General features: G+C 40.7%; 1 protein-coding gene across 2 annotated transcripts in view; it reads left to right on the forward strand.

Moving 5' to 3' along the window:
• Positions 1-20764, forward strand: part of RASA3 (RAS p21 protein activator 3) — a 230725-nt gene that overhangs the window by 184278 nt on the left and 25683 nt on the right. For both annotated transcript variants that reach the window (XM_073664847.1, XM_073664846.1), the window contains exons 12-15: positions 364-478; positions 5281-5355; positions 13582-13705; positions 18606-18712. In XM_073664847.1, the coding sequence (XP_073520948.1) occupies positions 364-478; positions 5281-5355; positions 13582-13705; positions 18606-18712 (421 nt within the window). The remainder of the gene's footprint in view (positions 1-363; positions 479-5280; positions 5356-13581; positions 13706-18605; positions 18713-20764) is intronic.

Here is a 20764-nt window from a genome sequence, read left to right on the forward strand (position 1 = left end):
TGTAACACAAACTGTCACCCGCTGTGAATTAAAAAGAGATATTCCTTTATACAAAGCATGAATCACATCCTTTATTACACATTTTGCATAACATGTAATTATCTCTATAATAATTACAAGATCTATACCTAAGTGATAAAAAAAGACTGAATTCACATTCATGCCATAGTCCCGATCAAGGGTTTAGATAATTTAACATTGAATCATGTTCTGGGTAACAGTAACATCACCTCAAGTGGATATCTAGTCATAAACCTCTCATGAAAAAATGTTGAAATATGGCTGATAACTCCTCCATCGGAGGAAGCCCAATTCTTTTATTCACTACAGTCATCTTTTCTGTTCTTTTCTCTTCTTTGTCAGAGATCCAAATACCATTTTCAGAGGGAATTCATTGACCTCCAAATGCATTGATGAGACCATGAAACTAGCTGGAATGCATTATCTTCAAGTTACACTAAAGCCTATTATAGACGAGGTAACCCAGTGTGTGTGCGCATGCGCGCGTGTGTATCTGTATATGCATATGTAAGGGCTCCTCATAAATAAGTACACCCCAACAGATTTGTCAGAAAACCTTTGTTTCCTTTCAGAATAAACATTTTCTGTGGGATACCATTCTACAAAATACACCCACAGATGTGGGCCATTGATTGCAAACAAGATTTGTTGTTTTACTCATCCAGAAAAAGTAATTTTGCTAACCAATTCATTCAAAACCATGTTGCAAAAATGAGTACACTGCATTAACACCAAAACAGGAGCGTCTTTGGATGAGAAGGGTTGAAGAAAATTGACATGCAAGTTTTCTGCAGTTAGCTAAAGAAGTAGAAAGCCAAACTGAGGTGAGCATTTCCCTTCACACAATGTGGCATGTACTGCAGAGCAGTGGCATGCATGGATGTCGTCCACGAAGCAAACCTTTCCTATATCCCATGCAAAAAAATCCCACCTACAATTTGCCAGGGCCCATGCTGAAAAATATGAAGATTACTGGGAATCTATATTCTGGCGTGATGACACCAAGTTAAAGGTTCTTGGAACTGCTGGCCCTAAAACTCTATTGTGTAGCAAAGGTGAAGAGTACAAAGAAAAATGCATGGTGCATATACAGTTGTGCTCAAAAGTTTACATACCCCGGCAGAATTTTTCCTTTCTTGGCCTTGTTTCAGAGAATATGAATGATAACCAAAAAACTTTTTCTCCACTCATTGTTATTGGTTGGGTGAAGCCATTTATTGTCAAACTACTGTGTTTTCTATTTTTAAATCTTAATGACAACCAAAAGCATCCAAATGACCCTGATCAAAAGTTCACGTACCCTGGTAATTGTGGCCTGATAACATGCACAGAATTTGACACAAATGGGTTTTAATGGCTACTAAACGTAACATACTCACCTGTAACCTATTTGCTTGTAATCAATGTGTGTACATAAAAGCTGAGTGAGTTTCTGGAATCCAGACAGACTCTTGCATCTTTCCTCCAGCCACTGACATTTCTGGATTGTGAGTCATGGGGAAAGCCAAAGAATTGTCAACGGATCTATGGGAACAGGTAGTTGAACTGTATAACACAGGAAAGGGATAAAAAAAATATCCAAGGAATTGATAATGCCAGTCAGCAGCATTCAAACTGTGATTAACAAATGGAAAATCAGGGGCTCTGTAAAAACCAAACCACGGTCAGGTAGACCAACAAAAATTTCGGCTACAACTGCCAGGAAAATTGTTCGGGATGCAAAGAAAACCATACAAATAACATCAGCTGAAATTCAGGACTCGCTGAAAACTAGCAGTATGGCTGTTTCAAGATGCACAATAAGGAGGCACTTGAAGAAAAATGGGCTGCATGGTCGAGTCGCCAGAAGAAAGCCATTACTGCGCAAATGCCACAAAGTATCTCACCTACAATACGCCAAACAGCACAGAGACAAGCCTTAAAACTTCTGGAACAAGGTAATTTGGAGTGATGAGACCAAAATTGAACTTTTTGGTCACAACCATAAATGTTACATTTGGAGAGAGGTCAACAATCATATGATGAAAGGAACACCATTCCTACAGTAAAGCACGGAGGTGGATCGCTGATGTTTTGGGCATGTGTGAGCTACAAAGGCACAGGGAACTTGGTAAAAGTTGAAGGAAAGATGAATGCAGCACGTTATCAGCAAATACTGGAGGCAAATTTACACTCATCAGCCTGGAAGCTGCGCATGGGACGTGCTTGGATGTTCCAACATGACAAAGATCCAAAACACAAGACCAAGTCGACCTGTCATTGGCTACAGCAGAACAAAGTGAAGGTTCTGGAGAGGCCATCTCAGTCTCCTGACCTCCATATCATTGAGCCACTCTGGGGAGATCTCAAGCGCGCAGTTCATGCAAGACAGCCCAGGAATTTACAGGAACTGGAAGCTTTTTGCCAAGAAGAATGGGCAGCTTTACCATCTGAGAAACTAAAGAACCTCATCCACAATTATCACAAAAGACTTCAAGCTGTCATTGATGTTAGAGTGGGCAATACACGGTATTAAGAACTGGGATATGTGAACTTTTGATCAGGGTCATTTGGATGCTTTTGGTTGTCATTAAGATTTAAAAAGAGAAAACACAGTAGTTTGACAATAAATGGCTTCACCCAACCAATAACCATGAGTGGAGAAAGTTTATTGGTAAACATTCATATTCTCTGAAACAAGGCCAAGAAAGGAAAAATTCTGCCGGGGTATGTAAACTTTTGAGCACAACTGCATGTATGTACATATCATTTATATATAATTTTTTTTTCACCTAGTGCCTGTACATTCTTTTACATCTCCACGTATTTTGCTTTTCATTCGGTTTTATGGAGATTATTGTATTAGAGTGCTGTGACATATTCCCATATTCTGCTGCCTTTAGGAGGCTAAGCTGTCGTCTTCGTAGTGGCTCTTGAAGTACAACCACTAACATGTTTGCTTTTTGTAACAGACGTTGCAGTTTAACAACAGCTGGAGAGAGCCATAAGCTGCCGCCTCCTGCTTTATACGGATTTCCAGGAAAAGAGCCACAGGAATCCTTTTCTCATGACATTAAAAAATTGGCTTCTTTTTTTCTTCAAAAAAAACAAAACATTTCCGAAACTATTTTTATCACTGGAAAGTAATCAGTTTGGTGACATAGACAATAAGTTCCGGGATTGCGGACGCTTCCAGTTTGTTTGCGATTACCGTTCCATCCAGACAACATGGATTTACATAGGAACGTCTAATATTTATTGTGAAGCTCCAGGCAGCTGCTTAACCATCTGAACTGACCCGACTGTGCATGTTACTAATTATAGCTGTTTATCAGAATACAGTGCAGAAAGCAGCATTAACACATTAAGTGCTACGTGCGCATCCTTCTATCACCTAATGTGCTGGGTGATGTGATCACAGCTCCCCGTACTGATAGATGCCACCTGGAAAAATTATGCAAAGTCGCCCTTTTTTCTGGAGTGTAAAAAGCGATTTTACAAGTATCCGCATTGCATGTAAGATGCATACTCAGGTGGTCTCTTTAAGGCAGTGGTCCCCAACCTTTTTTGCACCAGGGACCGGCTTGAAGCAAGATCATTTTTCCATGGCCCAGCAAGGAGGGGGTGGGGTGGGCGGGGCTTTGGTCATATGGGGGCGGGGTAATGGAGGGATTTGGAGTTTAGTGCATACTTATCATATAGTGTAGACCAGGTCCCCGCCAGGAGCTATGCCAGGAGCCCCACATAATGTGCTGTGCCAGGAGCCGCATCACTGAGGCCCCATCACGCCCTGCAGCAGGACAGGGCAGCTGTCCTGACAGCTGCTGTTCAGCTGCATTTACTTCATCCCAGGGGCGGACACAGACTGTAGTGGGCCCCTGTGCAAGAAATTTTTGGGGGCCCCCCCCGCCCTTCATAAGGCAACAAAGTTATGTAAACATAACCCCCCCATGTGCATCTCTCACCCCCCCATGTGCAGCTCACCCCCGTGCATCTCTCATCCCCCTCCGTGCATCTCTCATCCCCCTCCGTGCATCTCTCATCCCCCTCCGTGCATCTCTCATCCCCCTCCGTGCATCTCTCATCCCCCCCCGTGCATCTCTCACCCCCCGTGCATCTCTCATCTCTCCCCTCCCTCCCATGTGCATCTCTCCCCTCCCCCCATGTGCATCTCTCCCCTCCCCCCCATGTGGATCTCTCATCTCTCCCCTCCCCCATGTGCATCTCTCATCTCTCCCCTCCCCCCATGTGCATCTCTCATCTCTCCCCTCCCCCCATGTGCATCTCCCATTCCCCCCACTCCTAGTTAATTGTATTTAAAAAAAATAAAACTTGTTATACTTACCCCCATGCGATCCCTGCAGAATCCTGGCGCTTGTCCAAATCGCTGACACCAGGTTCTCCTGACTTCCGGCCATGTGACGGCGCCGTCACATGACCGGAAGTCAGGGGAATCATGAAGGTGCTGCCGCAGCAGCGCAGCGCTAAGATGTCCCGGACCCGGCGCTTAGCATGCGGCCGGGGGCCCCATGAGGAGAGAGACGCACAAGAGGGGGGCTCCGAGGGGGCTCCTACCGGCCGGGCCCCATACTGGAGTCAGGGCAGTCATGCCCTGATGGCGGCCCTGCTGGAGGCTGGAGGGGCCCCCTCTCCCCGCGGACCGGCTGAAAAACCCCAACGGCCCGGTCCTGGTCCGCGGACCGGCGGTTGGGGACCTCTGCTTTAAGGAGATCAAGCATTCCCCCACTTTACTGGCCCAATAATGACACATCTGTATGAGAAATGCATTGCAAATCCCCGGTGTGCTGCCCCATAACTGTCAGAGCCACAGTACAGTATGAAAAAAAAGGAACTCAAGAAAATCAATTGTAAACCACTGATTTTTGTAAAACTTTAGTTTTATAGTTTTTGCTTTCTTTGTTAGAGATGAAGTGCAAATAATATGGAAATAGCTGATACTCCCTTCTTTATAACATATGTGGCTGTGTCTTAAGTGTCACATCCAGTCATCCAGCTGGTGGTTACACCCTGCTTATATCTCCTTTCAGACCATCTCTGGTCAACCTGAGACAGTAAACTTCTGGGACTCTGACTTATCAACAAGTAACCGCACATTTCCTTTCACAGTGACTCAGCCCCAACAATCTGTGAGGCCCATCAGTCTACAGGGAGTTCAGCTGTAGAGGAACACAAGCTCCCTGCGCCCTCTGGAGGATTAAGATTGCTAAGTACTGATGTCTTACGGACATTTCTCAATATTCTGGTTTTTGTGTTCCCTAGATCTGCGAGTTACATAAACCCTGTGAGATTGATCCCGTCAAGCTGAAAGATGGTGAAAACCTGGAAACAAACAAGGTAAGAAATAATTTATTTATACTCATGCTTCAGTGTACAGAGATTGAAATACCAGTTGTCGAATATCAGAATTTTCCACTATAGCATAGTTACTTAGGGAATATACCGGCAATGCTAATTGGGTTTTGGCATATCTTTTAGAAACCAGTTTATTTCAGTCTGAATGGCAATGGTGTCTTGAAGGGAATCTGTCAGTAGGATCAACCCTGCTAACCAGTCTATATGGTCATATAGATTATAGGAAGCTGAATAAAATGATACCTTGATATCTGTGATCCGTTGTCTTATTCCAGAGAAATACACATTTTTCTTATATGTAAATGAGCTGTTAAGATCTATGGGCCGGACACTGATCTGCATGAGAATCTGCCTCCAGAGCTTATTTTAAATAAAAAGGGGTGTTACCAGTGTCTTGCGTGAGTCTTGTAATGACGTACAGTTCTGCAGTGAGAACACAATACAACAAAGCTAACACAGACTTGCAGAAGTGAAGCTTGTCTCAATGCAAAAACATTTGCTGTTGTCCACTCACAGTGCTTCAGCTTCCATCCCACAGGCAGCCAGTGTGGGTGGAGGGCAGTACAGCAGAGCTGAAAGCATTGTGAGAAGAAAAGTAAATGTGCTAAATGTGTTTGTAATGAGACAAGATTCAGCTCTGCTGTACTGTGTTGATTGTAATTAGGTACAGCTCTGCAGCAGAGCTAACAGCACTATGAGAAGACAAGTGTTGCTGCAAGTGTGTGTAATGAGATAAAGTTCAGAGAGGAAAAAGTGCATCCAGCTTCAGGTAACTCGTAAAATCCAAAGTCTTTATTAGATCAGTTAAAAATATAGATGGACTAGTAGCATATAGTCACAACCCCTGTTCGGAACAGACGCGTTTCGAACCTGATGGTTCTTAAGAAGTTCACTTCTGCTGTAGTGTTCTGATCTCACTGCAGAGCTGTGTGTGATTACGAGAGCAAAGTGTCCATCATTACTTGGTTCACACTGGTAGCGCTTTCTTTTATTTTAAAAAATAAGCTGTGTCTCCGGTCCATAGATCTTAACAGCTCATTTACATGTAAGAAAAATGTGGATTTCTCTGGAATAAGACATCAGATGGAAGACATAAATGTTTCATTTTATTCAGCTTCCTATGACCTGCCTGTCCATATAGACAGCTTAGGAGGGGTGATCCTACTGACAGATTCCCTTTAAGAGGCTTCCTGTGTAACCCCCTACATTTCCTGGAAGGAAACACTGTACTGTCTTGTGGGTTCTGAATCAGGGCAACTGTTCTCACCAATGAACCACCTCAAAGGCTAATATTTGCATAAACTGATTGTTTGTGCCATGGTTGTATGACTTACCCCATGAATTATTAACCCCTTAATGGCCCAGGGCTGAGCCCGCACTGAACCGGGCACATGTCAGCTGATTGTTACAGCTGACATGTGCCCGCAACAGCCGCGGGTGGAATCACGATCCACCCGCGGCTGTTAACATGTTAAATGCCGCTGTCAATCTCTGACAGCGGCATTTAACATCGTCGCGCCGTAAGCGCGTCACTTACCCCGCCCATCGGTGACCCCGTCACGTGATCGCTGGTCACCGATAGGTGGGCATGACAACCCTGAGTCTGCAGCAGACTCAAGTGGTTGTCATGTAGAGATTACTATGAGCGTCTCCTAGTGGTCGGTGCTCATAGTACAGGAGCATTTCTGCTACATAGAGGTGATCTGCTCATCACCTTTATGTAGCAGAGGCGATAAGACAGTTGCTGCTTCTAGTCTGCTGTGGAGACTATAGAAGCATGCAAAAAGTAAAAAAAAAAAAAAAATGTTTTTAAAAATCTAAAAATTTTTTTTTACAAATTTAAAAGTTTAAATCACCCCCCTTTTGCCCCATTCAAGATAAAATAAAAAATAAACCCCACATACACATATTTGGTATAACCGCGTTCAGAATCGCCCGATCTATCAATATAAAAAATAATTAATCCGATCGGTAAACGGCGTAATGAGAAAAAAATTCCAAAACGCCAGAATTACGTTTTTTTGGTCGCCGCAACATTGCAATAAAATGCAATAACGGGCGATCAAAACATCGCATCTACGCCAAAATGGTATCAATAAAAACGTCAGCCCGGCACGCAAAACATAAGCCCTCACCCGGCCCCAGATCCCGAAAAATGGCACCATTTTTTTTTTTTTTTTTTAAGCAAACTTTGGATTTTTTTTTCACCACTTAAATAAAGAAGAACCTATACATGTTTGGTGTCTACAAACTGGTAATGACCTGGATAATAATAATGGCAGGTCAGTTTTAGCATCCAGTGAACGTGGAAAGAAAAAAAAACAAAAAACAACTGTGGAATTGCATTTTTTTTTTTTATTTCACCGCACTTGGATTTTTTTTCCCATTTTCCAGTACACGATATGGTAAAACTAGTAATGGCGTTTAAAAGTACAATTTGTCCCGCAAAAAATAAGCCCTCACATGGCCATATTGCCCAAAAAATAAAAACGCTATGGCTCTGGGAACAAGGGGAGCAAAAAACGGAAAATCCCAAGGTCGCGAAGGGGTTAAAAAAAAAATTGGAAAGGTAAATTGTTTACATTTTTTTATATTTATATGTACTACAGATAGATATTTTTACATTTACTGTCTATGGCAAACCACCGTTAAAGCAGTTGGGGGTGCAAAAATCCTTCCAGCACTCAAGCAAATCCAGAAGAAAAAGTTGTTTGATGTTCAAATTGCACATATTCTTCTGGATGTGCTGGAGTGCTGTCTCAATTTGTTTTGTGTTTTTGTTTTCCTTTATCCTAGATTATGAATATATAACCACTAAGAATGCCATAAATACAACAAATAAGCACTAGCAACATGTACTAAAAAAGTTGAGGGCCATAGACAAATAGTAACCTGTACCACCATATAAACCTATAGAATCAATGGCCTATAGATATCATTTGCATTTTGTTTAGGGTTTGTTTGTTTTGTTTTTTTAACCACTTCGCGCCAGAGCCTGTTTTTGCCTTCGTGACCGGGCCAATTTTTTCAATTCTGACCACTGCCAGTTTATGAAGTAATTACCCTGGAACGCTTCAACGTATTCCCCTGATTCTGAGATTGTTTTTTCGTGACATATTGTACTTCATGATAGTGGTAAAATTTCTTCGATATCACTTGCGTTTATTTGTGAAAAAATCGGAAATTTGGCGAAAATTTTGAAAATTTTGCAATTTTCAAACTTTGAATTTTCATGCCCTTAAATCAGAGAGATATGTCACACAAAATAGTTAATAAATAACATTTCCCACATGTCTACTTTACATCAGCACAATTTTGGAACCCAAATTTTTTTTTGTTAGGGAGCTATAAGGGTTAAAAGTTGACCAGCGATTTCTCATTTTTCCAACAAAATTTACAAAAACATTTTTTTAGGGACCACATCATATTTGAAGTCACTTTGAGGGGTCTTTATGACAGAAAATACCCAAAAGTGACACCATTCTAAAAACTGCACCCCTCAAGGTGCTCAAAACCACATTCAAGAACTTTATTAACCCTTCAGGTGCTTCACAGGAATTTTTGGAATGTGGAAGAAAAAAATTAACATTTAACTTTTTTCACAAAAATGTTACTTTAGACCCAATTTTTTTATTTTCACAGGGGTAACATGAAAAAATGGACCCCAAATTTTTTTGTGCAATTTCTCTTGAGCGTGCTGATACCCCATATGTGAGGGAAAACCACTGTTTGGGCGCACGGCAGGGTTCGGAAGGGAAGGAGCGCCATTAGACTTTTTGAATGTAAAATTTGTCTGAATAATTAGCGGACGCCATGTTGCGTTTGGAGAGCTCCTGATGTGCCTAAACAGTGGAAACCCCCCACAAGTGACACCATTTTGGAAACTAGACCCCTTAGGGAACTTATCTAGATGTGTGGTGAGCACCTTGAACCCCAAGGTGCTTCACAGAAGTTTATAATATTGAGCTGTAAAAATAAAATTTTCACATTTTTCCCACAAAACCGTTTTTCATCCCTTAATTTTGTATTATCATAAGGGTAACAGGATAAATTGCACCACGAAATTTGTTGTGCAATTTCTCCTGAACACGCCGATACCCCATATGTGGAGGCAAATTACTGTTTGGGCACATGGCAAGGTTTGAAAGGGAAGGAGCGCCATTTGACTTTTTGAATGTAAAATTTGTTTGAATAATTAGCGGACGCCATGTCACATTTGGGGAGCCCCTAATGTGCCTAAACAGCGGAAACCCCCCACAAGTGCCACCATTTTGGAAACTAGACCCCTTAGGGAACTTATCTAGATGTGTGGTGAGCACCTTGCACCCCCAGCTGCTTCACAGAAGTTTATAATATTGAGCCGTAAAAATAAAATTTTCACATTTTTCCCATAAAAAATGTTTTTCATTCCCTAATTTTGCATTATCATAATGGTAACAGGATAAATTGCACCATGAAATTTGTTGTACAATTTCTCCTGAGTACGCCGATACCCCATATGTGGGGGAAAACCACTGCTTTGGTGTACGGCAGGGTTCGGAAGAGAAAGAAGCGCTATGTTGGCTGGGATAGGCAGCAGACACCATGTCACATTTGAAGAGTCCCTGACATGCCAAAACAGCAGAAACCCCCACAAGTGACCCCATTTTGTAAACTACACCTCTCAAGGAATTCATCTAGGGAAGTAGTGAGCATTTTTTAATTTTTAAATTTATACCATTGGGCAGTGAAAAAAGCATAATTATATTTTTACCACAAAAAAATGTTTTACCCTCAGATTTTACATTTTCACACAGGGCAATGGGTAAAAATGGTGCCGAAATGTGTCACACAATTTCTTCTAAAAGTGTCAATACCCCATATGTGGCTGTATCGTACCACTTAGCCATACGGTGAGATTTGAGGGGGAAGGAGCGATATTTGACAATTGGAGAACAAATTATTGTAGAATAGGAATTTGGATTTGGGAGCACAAAATTTTCTGAATTTCTTTTGGGGGGCAAGGACCATTTTGCTTTTCCAGAGCCTTTCTGCTACCAGTAACTTGGAAGTCCCTTATATTTTTAACAGATGATGGACCTGAGTGGGGACTAGCTTTTTTTGAGGACTGAGTTGAAGCTTTTATTGGGAACATTTTACGTAACATTTATCCGGCGCTCTAGGCTGAGCACTTACATCGGGGTTTCCATCTAATTTTCCAAGTGATGTAATTCAGATGAAACCCCTGCGGGATCCATTCACTGTAATGAGGCAGCAGAGTTACTCTGGACTCCGTCTGGCCTCTGTTTAGTGGTGTCCTTTTTTTCAGAAGTGCACAAAACTGTGGCCAACCGCACTTTTATGCACGCCTAAAACAAATGACACCGTGGGATCCCAGGCTAGACGGCATCCACAGTGGCCTATATCTGCCTCATTACAGGGAATCTTCCATCATGGGTTCTGGCTGAATCACGTATTTCAGAGATTTACACGGAAACTCTGGTGTAAGTGCTCAGCGCAGAGAACAGGATAAATGTGAGCAGAGCCTTACTGGGATCTTTGGGAGACATAATAAACAAATCAGTAGCAGGTGAATAATATTTGTTTTATTTATTTTTTATGCCGTTCCTCGTGTGATATAACTGATTAGATTACTTTATTCTTCGGGTCGGTGCGATTACAGAGATACCAGATTTATATCGGGTTTTTATGACTGACAGCTGTCACACACTAAAATACGCTTTTTTTGCAAAATCTAGTTTTTGCATCACCATATTTTGAGAGCTATAATTTTTCCATATTTCGGCCGATAGAGTCATGTGACTGCTTGTTTTTTGCGGGACGAGTTGACATTTTTATTGGAACCATTTTTGGGCACGTGACATTTTTTGATCGCTTTCTATTCCGTTTTTTGGGAGGTAAAGTTAACAAAAACAAACACTTCAGGAATTGTTTTTTGAGTTTTTTTTTATGCCGTTCTGCGTGTGGTAAAAGTGATCAGGCAGCGTTATTCTTCGGGTCAGTACGTTTACAGCGATACTACACTTACTGTATTTTTTTATGTTTTGGCGCTTTTACACAATAAAACAATTTTATAGAAAAAAAAATATTTTTTTTGCATTGCTTTATTCTGAGCGCTATAACTTTTTTATTTTTCGGCTGATGGAGCTGTATGGCGGCTTTTTTTTGCGGAACAAGATGACGTTTTCAGCGGTACCATTTTTATTTCTATTCTGCTTTTTGATCGCATTTTTTTCCACTTTTTGTTTGGCGATATGATGAAAAAGCATATTTTTTTGCTCTGTTTTTTATTTATTTTTATTACGGTGTGCACAGAAGGAGTTAATTAGTGTGACAGTTTTATAGCTCGGGTTGTTTCGGACGCGGCGATACCAAATATGTGTACTTTTTTTGGTTTTGTAATAATTTACGGATTTATTGGTTTAATATTTTATTTATTTATTTTTATTTATTTTGTGATTTTTTTTTTAATAGTTTAAAAAATTTTTTTTACATTTTTACTTAGTCCCTGTATGGGACATTAATTTTCATTTTTCTGATCACTGATCTCATGTAATGTAATAGACATATATTACATTACATGAGATCTTCCCTGACTGTTTCAGTCAGAGTCTCCTGTCTGGTATCAGCTACATACAGGCTGAAGCCAGACAGGAAGGACACCATATATGGCAGAGCTGGAGGCGGTCATGTGACTTCCAACTGCCATAGCAACCCCAGGTCCTCAAACGAAACGGAGGTCTTCGGAGGTAAGTAAGACGACCCCCTCTCTTCCTGCTGTCTCCTATATGCCGCGATCACTATAGATCACAGCATATAGAAGACAGCAAAGGGTTAACATCACTGGGACCTGATCTAATCAGGTCCCGATGATGTACCCTGTCAGAGCTAACGCTCTGCACCGGAATCGCAGTGCTTGCAGGACCCTGGGGGTCCTGAGCACTGAGAGACCACCCACCGTTTTTAAACGTCGGCGCTGCACAGAGCCCGGCAAGCGCCGACGTTTATCTACAGTGGGCGGTCGGGAACCGGTTAAGTTCACTTTCCTTTTTTGTCTTGTGATATTGCAGTTTTTTGTGCCAAATTCTTCAAAATGGCACACGCCTTTCATGAATTTGGCAAAAAATAAAAATTGGTCTTTTGTTCTGTCTTGAACTATTTTTGTTGTAAGAAGACCAGTACACTTGTGGGAGCGGCACTGGTCTCTGCACGACTGATATTCTTACAATGCCTACTGACAATGCCCTCTCTTGCAGGCTTGTTACTTCTGATTAGAGCCGGAAAGAGAGTGCACAGTTACTGTGCATATCGACTCTTCATAGAGGAAGAGAACTTGAACTCGTGCCACCTATTGGAAGTAGCAATCCTAAAAGTCAATATTGACCCTATTACGAGCCTTGTCACATGACTTCGCATAAAAACCAAATCTGAATCTCAGTCCCAAGATTCTGGTTTTGCTTTTATCCCAAGTCATACGACAAGGCTCATTAAAGGGTCAATATTGACTTTTAGGGTTGCTACTTCCAGTAGGTGGCGCTAGAGTTCAAGTCCTCTCCTCTCTGAAAAGGTAATTTGCATTTTTAATTTCCCAGCGGAGCATTGCACTGCGTATGTCTCCTTACACTGACATGCCAGGCATGTCACTCTCCACAAGGAGAAAAGTTACCCCTTAGATCCAAGAATCTACTGAGCATCCATTGGAATTGACAACTGACGCACGCTCGGTAGAGCAGGGACTAGCACAACCCCTGAAACTCAGGTCACTGATAATGCTTTGTTTCAGGGAGGGGGCAGAGGCTGCGGCAGTGACCTCAGTCTCTTCCCCTGATGACACTTTGTTTGGACATCCCAGCATGCACTGGGATTTAAAAAAAAAAAAGTGTTATCAAAAGAAGTGTTAAAAAAAAATAAAAAATAATAATAATAATAAAGCTGTTAGATAGTGTAGTGAGGGAATGATAAGGATTTTTTAATTAAAGTATTTTAGAAAATAGATTAGATTATGGCATTAAATAGACAGGCATTTAGGATGAAAATTAATTTGTATTTCACACCACCCCTTTAAGTATAGGAGTGCAATAGCTGTTGTAATAAAAGACAAATATAATCTATAACCCCTCTCACCAGGTGAAAGCATGCTTGTGTTTATGGTTCTATGACTGACAGAATTTCTATGTCAACAACATTTTTTCCGTAATTTTTTAATAGGAAAACTTGAAGAATTATGTAGACCAGATTTTTAATGTCATCACAAAATCAGGAGTCAGTTGTCCGACTGTTATGTGTGACATCTTCTTCTCTCTAAGAGAGTCTGCTGCCAAGCGTTTCCAAGGTAAGTAGATAAGTGAATTATCTCTAATCCTTTTTCTTGATATTTTAACCTCATGGACGATTTTTTTTCTTTTTACGAGTATGTAATGAAGCATTAGCATTGATTATCAGGGTTTTTGCACTCTATAAGTGTGAGAGCTTAATATAGGACAGGTCCACATTCACGCATTGCCAGGTTTCTGAGAAGAGCGAGGTTTCAAGCCCTTGTCAATCCATTTTTTGAGTGTTCTTATCAGAATGCCAATAAAGCCACTGAAGTAGTTCATGATGTAGAATAAAAATCCTTCTCAGTTACTCTCCATGCTGGGCTGCACAAATCCAGTCCTTCAATCTGTCCAGCCTTTGTTTATACCTTACGAGGCAAATTCTTTGTGGTGAAATCAAGAGAAAGGCAAAATAACAACCTTGTGTGCTGCTTGTACAGCCTCCCCAGCTGATGGAAAATATGCTCCTTCTAAATCGTCCTCATCATATGCCTGTATTAAAGTGCAGACTCGCTAGAAATTATTGTTGTCTTTGTAATGGAACCAAAGAGCTTGGGCGTTTCACATGCTGGTAGCAGACATTGGGTTCATTAACTCGTCAAGTTCCTCTTTCTTGGTAACGCATGCATTGACCTGCAACTAGGTCTCACACAAGATACGGTTTCCTTGTCAAGTCACATCAAGCTATTTAAAATTTCTCTCAATGGAAAATTGGACTTTCTGCAGTCTCTATGGGTCATACAGCATAAGCAGAAATTTAGCAAAATACAATTTTATAAATTAACCAATGAGCATAGCAGCATATTAAATGTACTTCATAATGGCTTAGTCTGCACTTGGAATGTGTAAAACTGTATTTAAAGGGAATCTGTCAGTAGGATCACCCCTCCTAAGCCGTCTATATGGACATGCAGGTCATAGGAAGCTGAATAAAATGATAGTTTGATATCCGCAATCTAATGCCTTATTCCAGAGAAGTTTACATTTTTTTTTATATGTAATGTACTTGATAGTTACATGTCTCGCACTGGTAACACCCCTTTTATTTAAAATAAGCTCTGAAGGCAGATTCCCATGTAGATCAGCGTCCAGCCAATATATTTTAACAGCTAAATTACATATAAGAAAAAGGGTTGATCCTACTGTCAGATTCCCTTTAAAGGGGTTGTTCACTACTAGGACAACCCCTTCTTAAACTAAATGTTCAGCCGCAATAAAATAAAAAAGCCTGTACTCGCCTCCCATGCCGACTCCGTTCCAGCGGTGTCAGCACTCGTGCGGTCCCGGAGCTGTGATGCGGTGGAATGACACATGAGCCAGGTGCCCAATCAGCGCTGGCATCACTGTTTCCGTCTTTGAACAAACTGAACATGAAGAGGAAATCCGGGATCAGCTGCAGCCCTGGCTTCCGCTTCATGTCCAGTTTGTTCGAAGGTGGGAACAGTGACGTCAGCGCTGATTGGGCGCCGAGCATCACTTGTCATTCCACCGCATCATAGCCCCGGGACCTTGAGTGCCAACACCGCTGTAACGGAGCCGGGAGGTGAGTATAGGTGTTTTTATTTCATCGGGGCCGAACATTTAGTTTAAAAAAGGGTTGTCCTAGTAGTGGACAACCCCTTCAAGACCTAGCTTCTATACTGAGATATAATATGACATCAGAATCTCCCAGTACTGCAGTCTGTCTTTGGGGACTATAAAGTAAATGAGTTATCCTTTTTTTTTTAATGGGGTTAAGAACTGACAGGCAGGTATAGTACAGGCGAGTACAGGCTTTTTTATGCCTGTTTTCCCTGGCGCCAGCTCAAAGCGATCACAGATCGCTCCTGCTGGCGATTCTGCTGCTTCATGTCAACAAAGCAGCTCTTCCTCTTCCTGTCTGCCCAGTAGACTGCTAGTGTCGTGCTGAGTCACAGCTGGATCCCTGCAGTTATGCAGCGGGGAGCCGGCTGTTTAATCAGCATAATATCCACAGTCCTACCCAGTCAATAGAGCAGAGCGAAAAAGAAGCAGCTGCTCTGTTGACATGACATCACTGGAAGCTACAGAATTGCTGGCAGGAGCGGTTAGTGACCGCTTTGAGCCAGTGGAGTTCGGCGGGCACAACAGGCAGGTAGTTAGCAACTGCTTGCCTTTAAGTTCTTAGGCCCATGTAAAAGCAACAAAAAAAATAGGTTCAGAAACCCCTTTAAGTTTACCATATTCTAAGCTGATCTTAAATATGAGCTGTCAGACGAATGTTCAGTAAACCGAAAACTATCTCTCCCGACTCCCCCATACACGAGTGTTGGTGTGTTTTCAACAGAGGGACAGGAAACAGTTGCTGCCAGATACCTCTGACAGCAGCTTAACGTCCATGAAAACAAAATGATTGGGCATAGAAATTCCAACTTTCCAAATCTTTCTCAGTCTATGTTGGGAAGCCCCCTTTATACATCAAATGATCGGTCCAGTCCCGCCAAAATCCGTGAGTTCTGCCAACTTACATCTAAAGTGTATAAGACTTTTAAATTAAAATTTCTGTATTAAATGGGTTGTCTAATCTTTCTTTAAGATCACACCGCTCCTCTGCCTCTTGGCTTGCTGAGGGTGGTGCGCTACTAAAGTTTGGCCGGTTCGGGACTGATGGCCTGGTCATGTCGCTGGTCTGAACTGTGCATTCTCCCATGATGCAAGTAAAGGTAGCATAGCAGCAGCGCAGGGGCACTGAATCTGGCTGGGTCCAGCAAACACCTTGCAATTGCACTCCTTTTAGCTAGAAAATTAGACACCTCTTATAGACTGCCGACGGAGCCAGTATCCTATGAAACAAGTAGTAAACTTGAGACTGAAGAGGATTTTTACTAAGCGGTCAATTGGCAAGTTGCTTGTTTTTACAAGTACTTTGCAGTTTTAACCATTTAAGGAGTTGAGATAACCCCTAAAAGGAATTTTTTTCTTGTTTTAATAAAGATCTTTTTATAAATAACTGCTGATACCCTGCACATGGGGTAAGCAACATAGCGAATTCAAACTATACTAAATTTCTAATTTGAGGTATTTGGTAATATTATTATTACACCTACTATGTATTGGGATAGGACCTTGAAGATGGGAAGAGATGGAGATACTTCTTTTTAAGTCATTTGTTGTATCTGGGATTCCTTGTTCAACCTTTCAGCATATTGAATTATTATCTATAGAAAAAAGTTAGTCACAAAATGGGAAAGCCATGACAAATTCCTTTATTTAAATAAAAATACTTGAGTATCAAATATTAGTAGTCAACTCAGAATTCACCTCTTTTTCTATTATGGGAGTATCATTCCTGCGATGAACACCACAATTTTTGCATATGACTTATCAAAACTGAGTTACCAAGATCTGCATGTAAATCTTGCTGTGCATGCTTTGCAGATAAGGAGAAAGGGTTGTGAATACCAAAGAAGACACCTAGAGAATTGGTCTGTGCTTTTAGAACACCAATGTGATAAAAAGCCTCTAACTTCTGAGCCATAGACAGAACATGACCTGCTATCTTGTTTGGAATCAATTTTCTAAAGCATTTATGAATTTGAGCCAACACAGCAGCAATAACATCCACCCACCAAAACCCCTAAATATGTTTATAGCCCTTTCCAGCCCAATGAACAGAGGCTGGGATGGTTGAATGGATGGATAGATAGGATCCAAGAATTTAATAGCACTTCCAGATAACCTAAATTAAAGTGAGTTTATTCTATGGCGATGTTTCATCCTACACACTGCAGCTTGAAAAAAGCCTTTATGTGAATTCTGAAATTTCGCAATTGCCAATGAAGATGAATAACCTTGCTTAAGTTTGAACTGGTAGGGTTTATAAATTCTTGGAATATTCTTAAAGGAATCCACACCATTACTTGTACACCATTACTGTGGACAAGCAGTGTGCTGGTCTATGCTATTTAGATGGATAGATGGTAAAGGGGTTTTCTTATGCTAACTCATCAGGAGCACACGTCTCCTCTTCCTCCCAGCTTCCTGGTTGTCAGGGGTGGTGTACTCTAGACTGTTCAGCACAGATTAGTGGCGTGATGAATCCTGTGGTGTATATGGAGAGCTCTCCCAGCCTGCTAGCATGGCAAGCTTTGCCTGTGCAGCACGGGAGAAGCACAGGGTCACTGAGGCTGGTCAGATTCAGCAATTCGGCCAGCTTTAGAGTGGTGCGAGCAGGTTATGAAAGCATAGTGCCCCACTTTCTTACCTAGGTAACTGGCTATCCTGACACCGCAAAATGGCCCGTAACCTATGTAACTAACTCTAAACTAGCAATTTAAAAATTCCTCCATTCTTGAGAGTGGAAGGATTTTTTTTTTATAAGGGGTAAATTGTGAAGTTGCTTGTTTTAACAAGCACTTTGCAATTGAACCCATTTAAGAACTTACAACAACATCTTTACACAATTATCATGTCTGCCTATCTATGGAAAACTAGCAGAATGATTTAGATGCATGTATATATACATACATAATATAAGGTCTAAGGTTATGTGCTCACTGGATTTTTTGTAAGTGGATTTTTTTAGCAGAAAACTCTTGACACTTGACAAAGAAACAGCATAAAAAAACATGCACGAGTTTCTTGAGGTTATTCTATATGGGGCATTTTTTTTGCTTCCAGTTGATTCAACAGGCAAATTTGGAGCGTTTTCTACAGTAAAAAAATAAATAGAATTGACACAATGATTTTTGTCCACACTGGAAAAAAATATGGAAAATAAACAGCCATTTGCTTTTTAGGCGTGTTTTTCTATTGAAATCAGTTGGAAGGTTATTTTATTTTTCGATGTATTATGGTACTAACATGAAAGTGCAAAATGTGGTTATTTAGTCTTTTTTTCCTATAAATTCAGCGAGTCATTTTTTTTTTTTAACTGTTTGTATGTTCTTTTTGTCTCAGACGACCCTGATGTAAGATATACCGCTGTGAGCAGCTTCATTTTCCTGCGGTTCTTTGCACCTGCCATCCTGTCTCCTAACCTTTTCCAGCTCAGTCCTCACCACCCAGTAAGTGCCTTGAAAGACCCTTGTTAGCTTCAGCAAAGTGTCAGAGAACTGATTGAAAGCAACTCCTGCAGTGCACAAGGCACATGCTGTGCCAGACTTCATGTTTAATGTGACAGCCTTTAGGAAAACAGTCTGATGTACATATATTTTTACATTTACCATCTAGTCCTTTGCAGGTTGCTTTAAAGCATGTCCTATGAAATATCTCCTTTTATTATTTGTGACATGTTACTTTTCTCTATAAACACTATGGTCCCCATTCATTAAGGCTGGGATTTTGTACGCCAGTATTAATGAAAAGTGCGCTGGAGTGAGATGCGCCAAATTTATTAAGAGGTGCCTCTGCCAGAAATGTTATTCAATCAGGTACTGGGGTACTTCTATGGCACAATTTATGAAACTTTTGTGGAGCAAATTATGATTAAGTTGACTGGTGAGCTTTGCCACGTTCGTTCGTTCCCCAGTTCTGGCATTAAAGAGGCCAAAAGTCACAAACTCCATAATGAATTTGGGCCAACGACTTCTAGTTTTAGACGTTGGTAAGAAAAAAAATCCCATTTATTGTACTGGTCATTATTTTTGCATTCTAATATATTGATTACCGTATATTACCTTAATACAGAATCAGCTACTGTACAAGAGTATTTAAACAAATGAATTTGCAATAGGTTGATTACGAACCAAAATAGTTTTAAAGGGGTATTCCAATATCCAAGATCCTATCCCAATATGTAGTAGGTGTAATAATAATAATATTAACAAATACCTCCAATTAGAAATGTAGTATAGTTTTTCAGATTCTCTGTCTCTTTCCTCTTGTGCAGGCATTGCAGGACCTTGGGTATCCATGATTACGACCACTAGCAACTAGCTAACTAGCTGTCACTGTATCAGTGGTCATGACCATGGATACCTAAGGTCCTGCAATGCCTGCACAAGAGGAAAGAGACATAGCGAATCAGAAAAACTATACTAAATTTCTGTAATTTGAGGTATTTGCTAATATTATTATTATTATTATTACACCTAGTACATATTGGGATCTTGGAGATGGGAATACCCCTTTAAGTAAAGGGACATTCCCATCAACTAATGGCCACAATCCTCATTCCTGAGCATAGAGGCGCCACACAGTGCAAAGCAGTCATCAAAGCAAAAGGTGGCTACTTTGAAGAACCTAGAATATAAGACATATTTTCAGTTGTTTCACACTTTTTTGTTAAGTATATAATTCCACATGTGTTAATTCATAGTTTTGATGCCTTCAGTGTGAATGTACAATTTTCATAGTCATGAAAATACAGAAAAAATCTTTAAATGAGATGGTGTGTCCAAACGTTTGGTCTGTACTGTATGTATATATGTACGTGTGTACATGTATGTTTATGTACTGTATATATCTACATATCTATATCTATCTATAGATAGAGAAATATATTTCAGGGGCCTGTGGAAGAGGTTTGGTAGATGATTCAGTCTGAGCCGTCATGTCTGGACATATTTGTTGGTTTATTTAGTTCTCAGTTGCATTACAATAATCGACTTGTTAATATACACATATTAGCGTTCGCTTATGACCATATGGTTGTGTCGGTACATCATGAATCAGTCTTAATGAAGGAGACATTGTGCAGCAGCTGCTCATGAGCGTTACATTAGGAGGGCATGACTATGAACTAATGCTATAATTGGAGATATCCGACTATAGCGTATTGCAAATGAATATGAGAGATCCACACGGTTCACAATGAAAAAACAATCACTGCTGCTTCATTCACAAAGTTAGTGTAGTTCTAAAATAATAGCCATAGGAACTGCAGAGCTAGAACTATTATTTTAGGACTACTACTTTGACAGATATCTCTGTTGTTCCTAAGGCTATCAATTTAGGACTATATTGATGAATTCAGTTGCTAATTCCTATATTATTATAGTAGTAGGAAATACAATTCCTTAATGTATCCATTAGTGGTTAATGTACTAACCACCTTGGCTATCTTAGCCTGGTTCATGGCTTTTGTACTAGAACAATACTTGTTACCAATGTTATCA

This window comes from Phyllobates terribilis, unplaced genomic scaffold (genome assembly GCF_046119375.1).
Source record: "Phyllobates terribilis strain yellow unplaced genomic scaffold, ASM4611937v1 Scaffold_2__4_contigs__length_985480577, whole genome shotgun sequence".
In the NCBI taxonomy this organism is placed as follows: Eukaryota; Metazoa; Chordata; class Amphibia; order Anura; family Dendrobatidae; genus Phyllobates; species Phyllobates terribilis.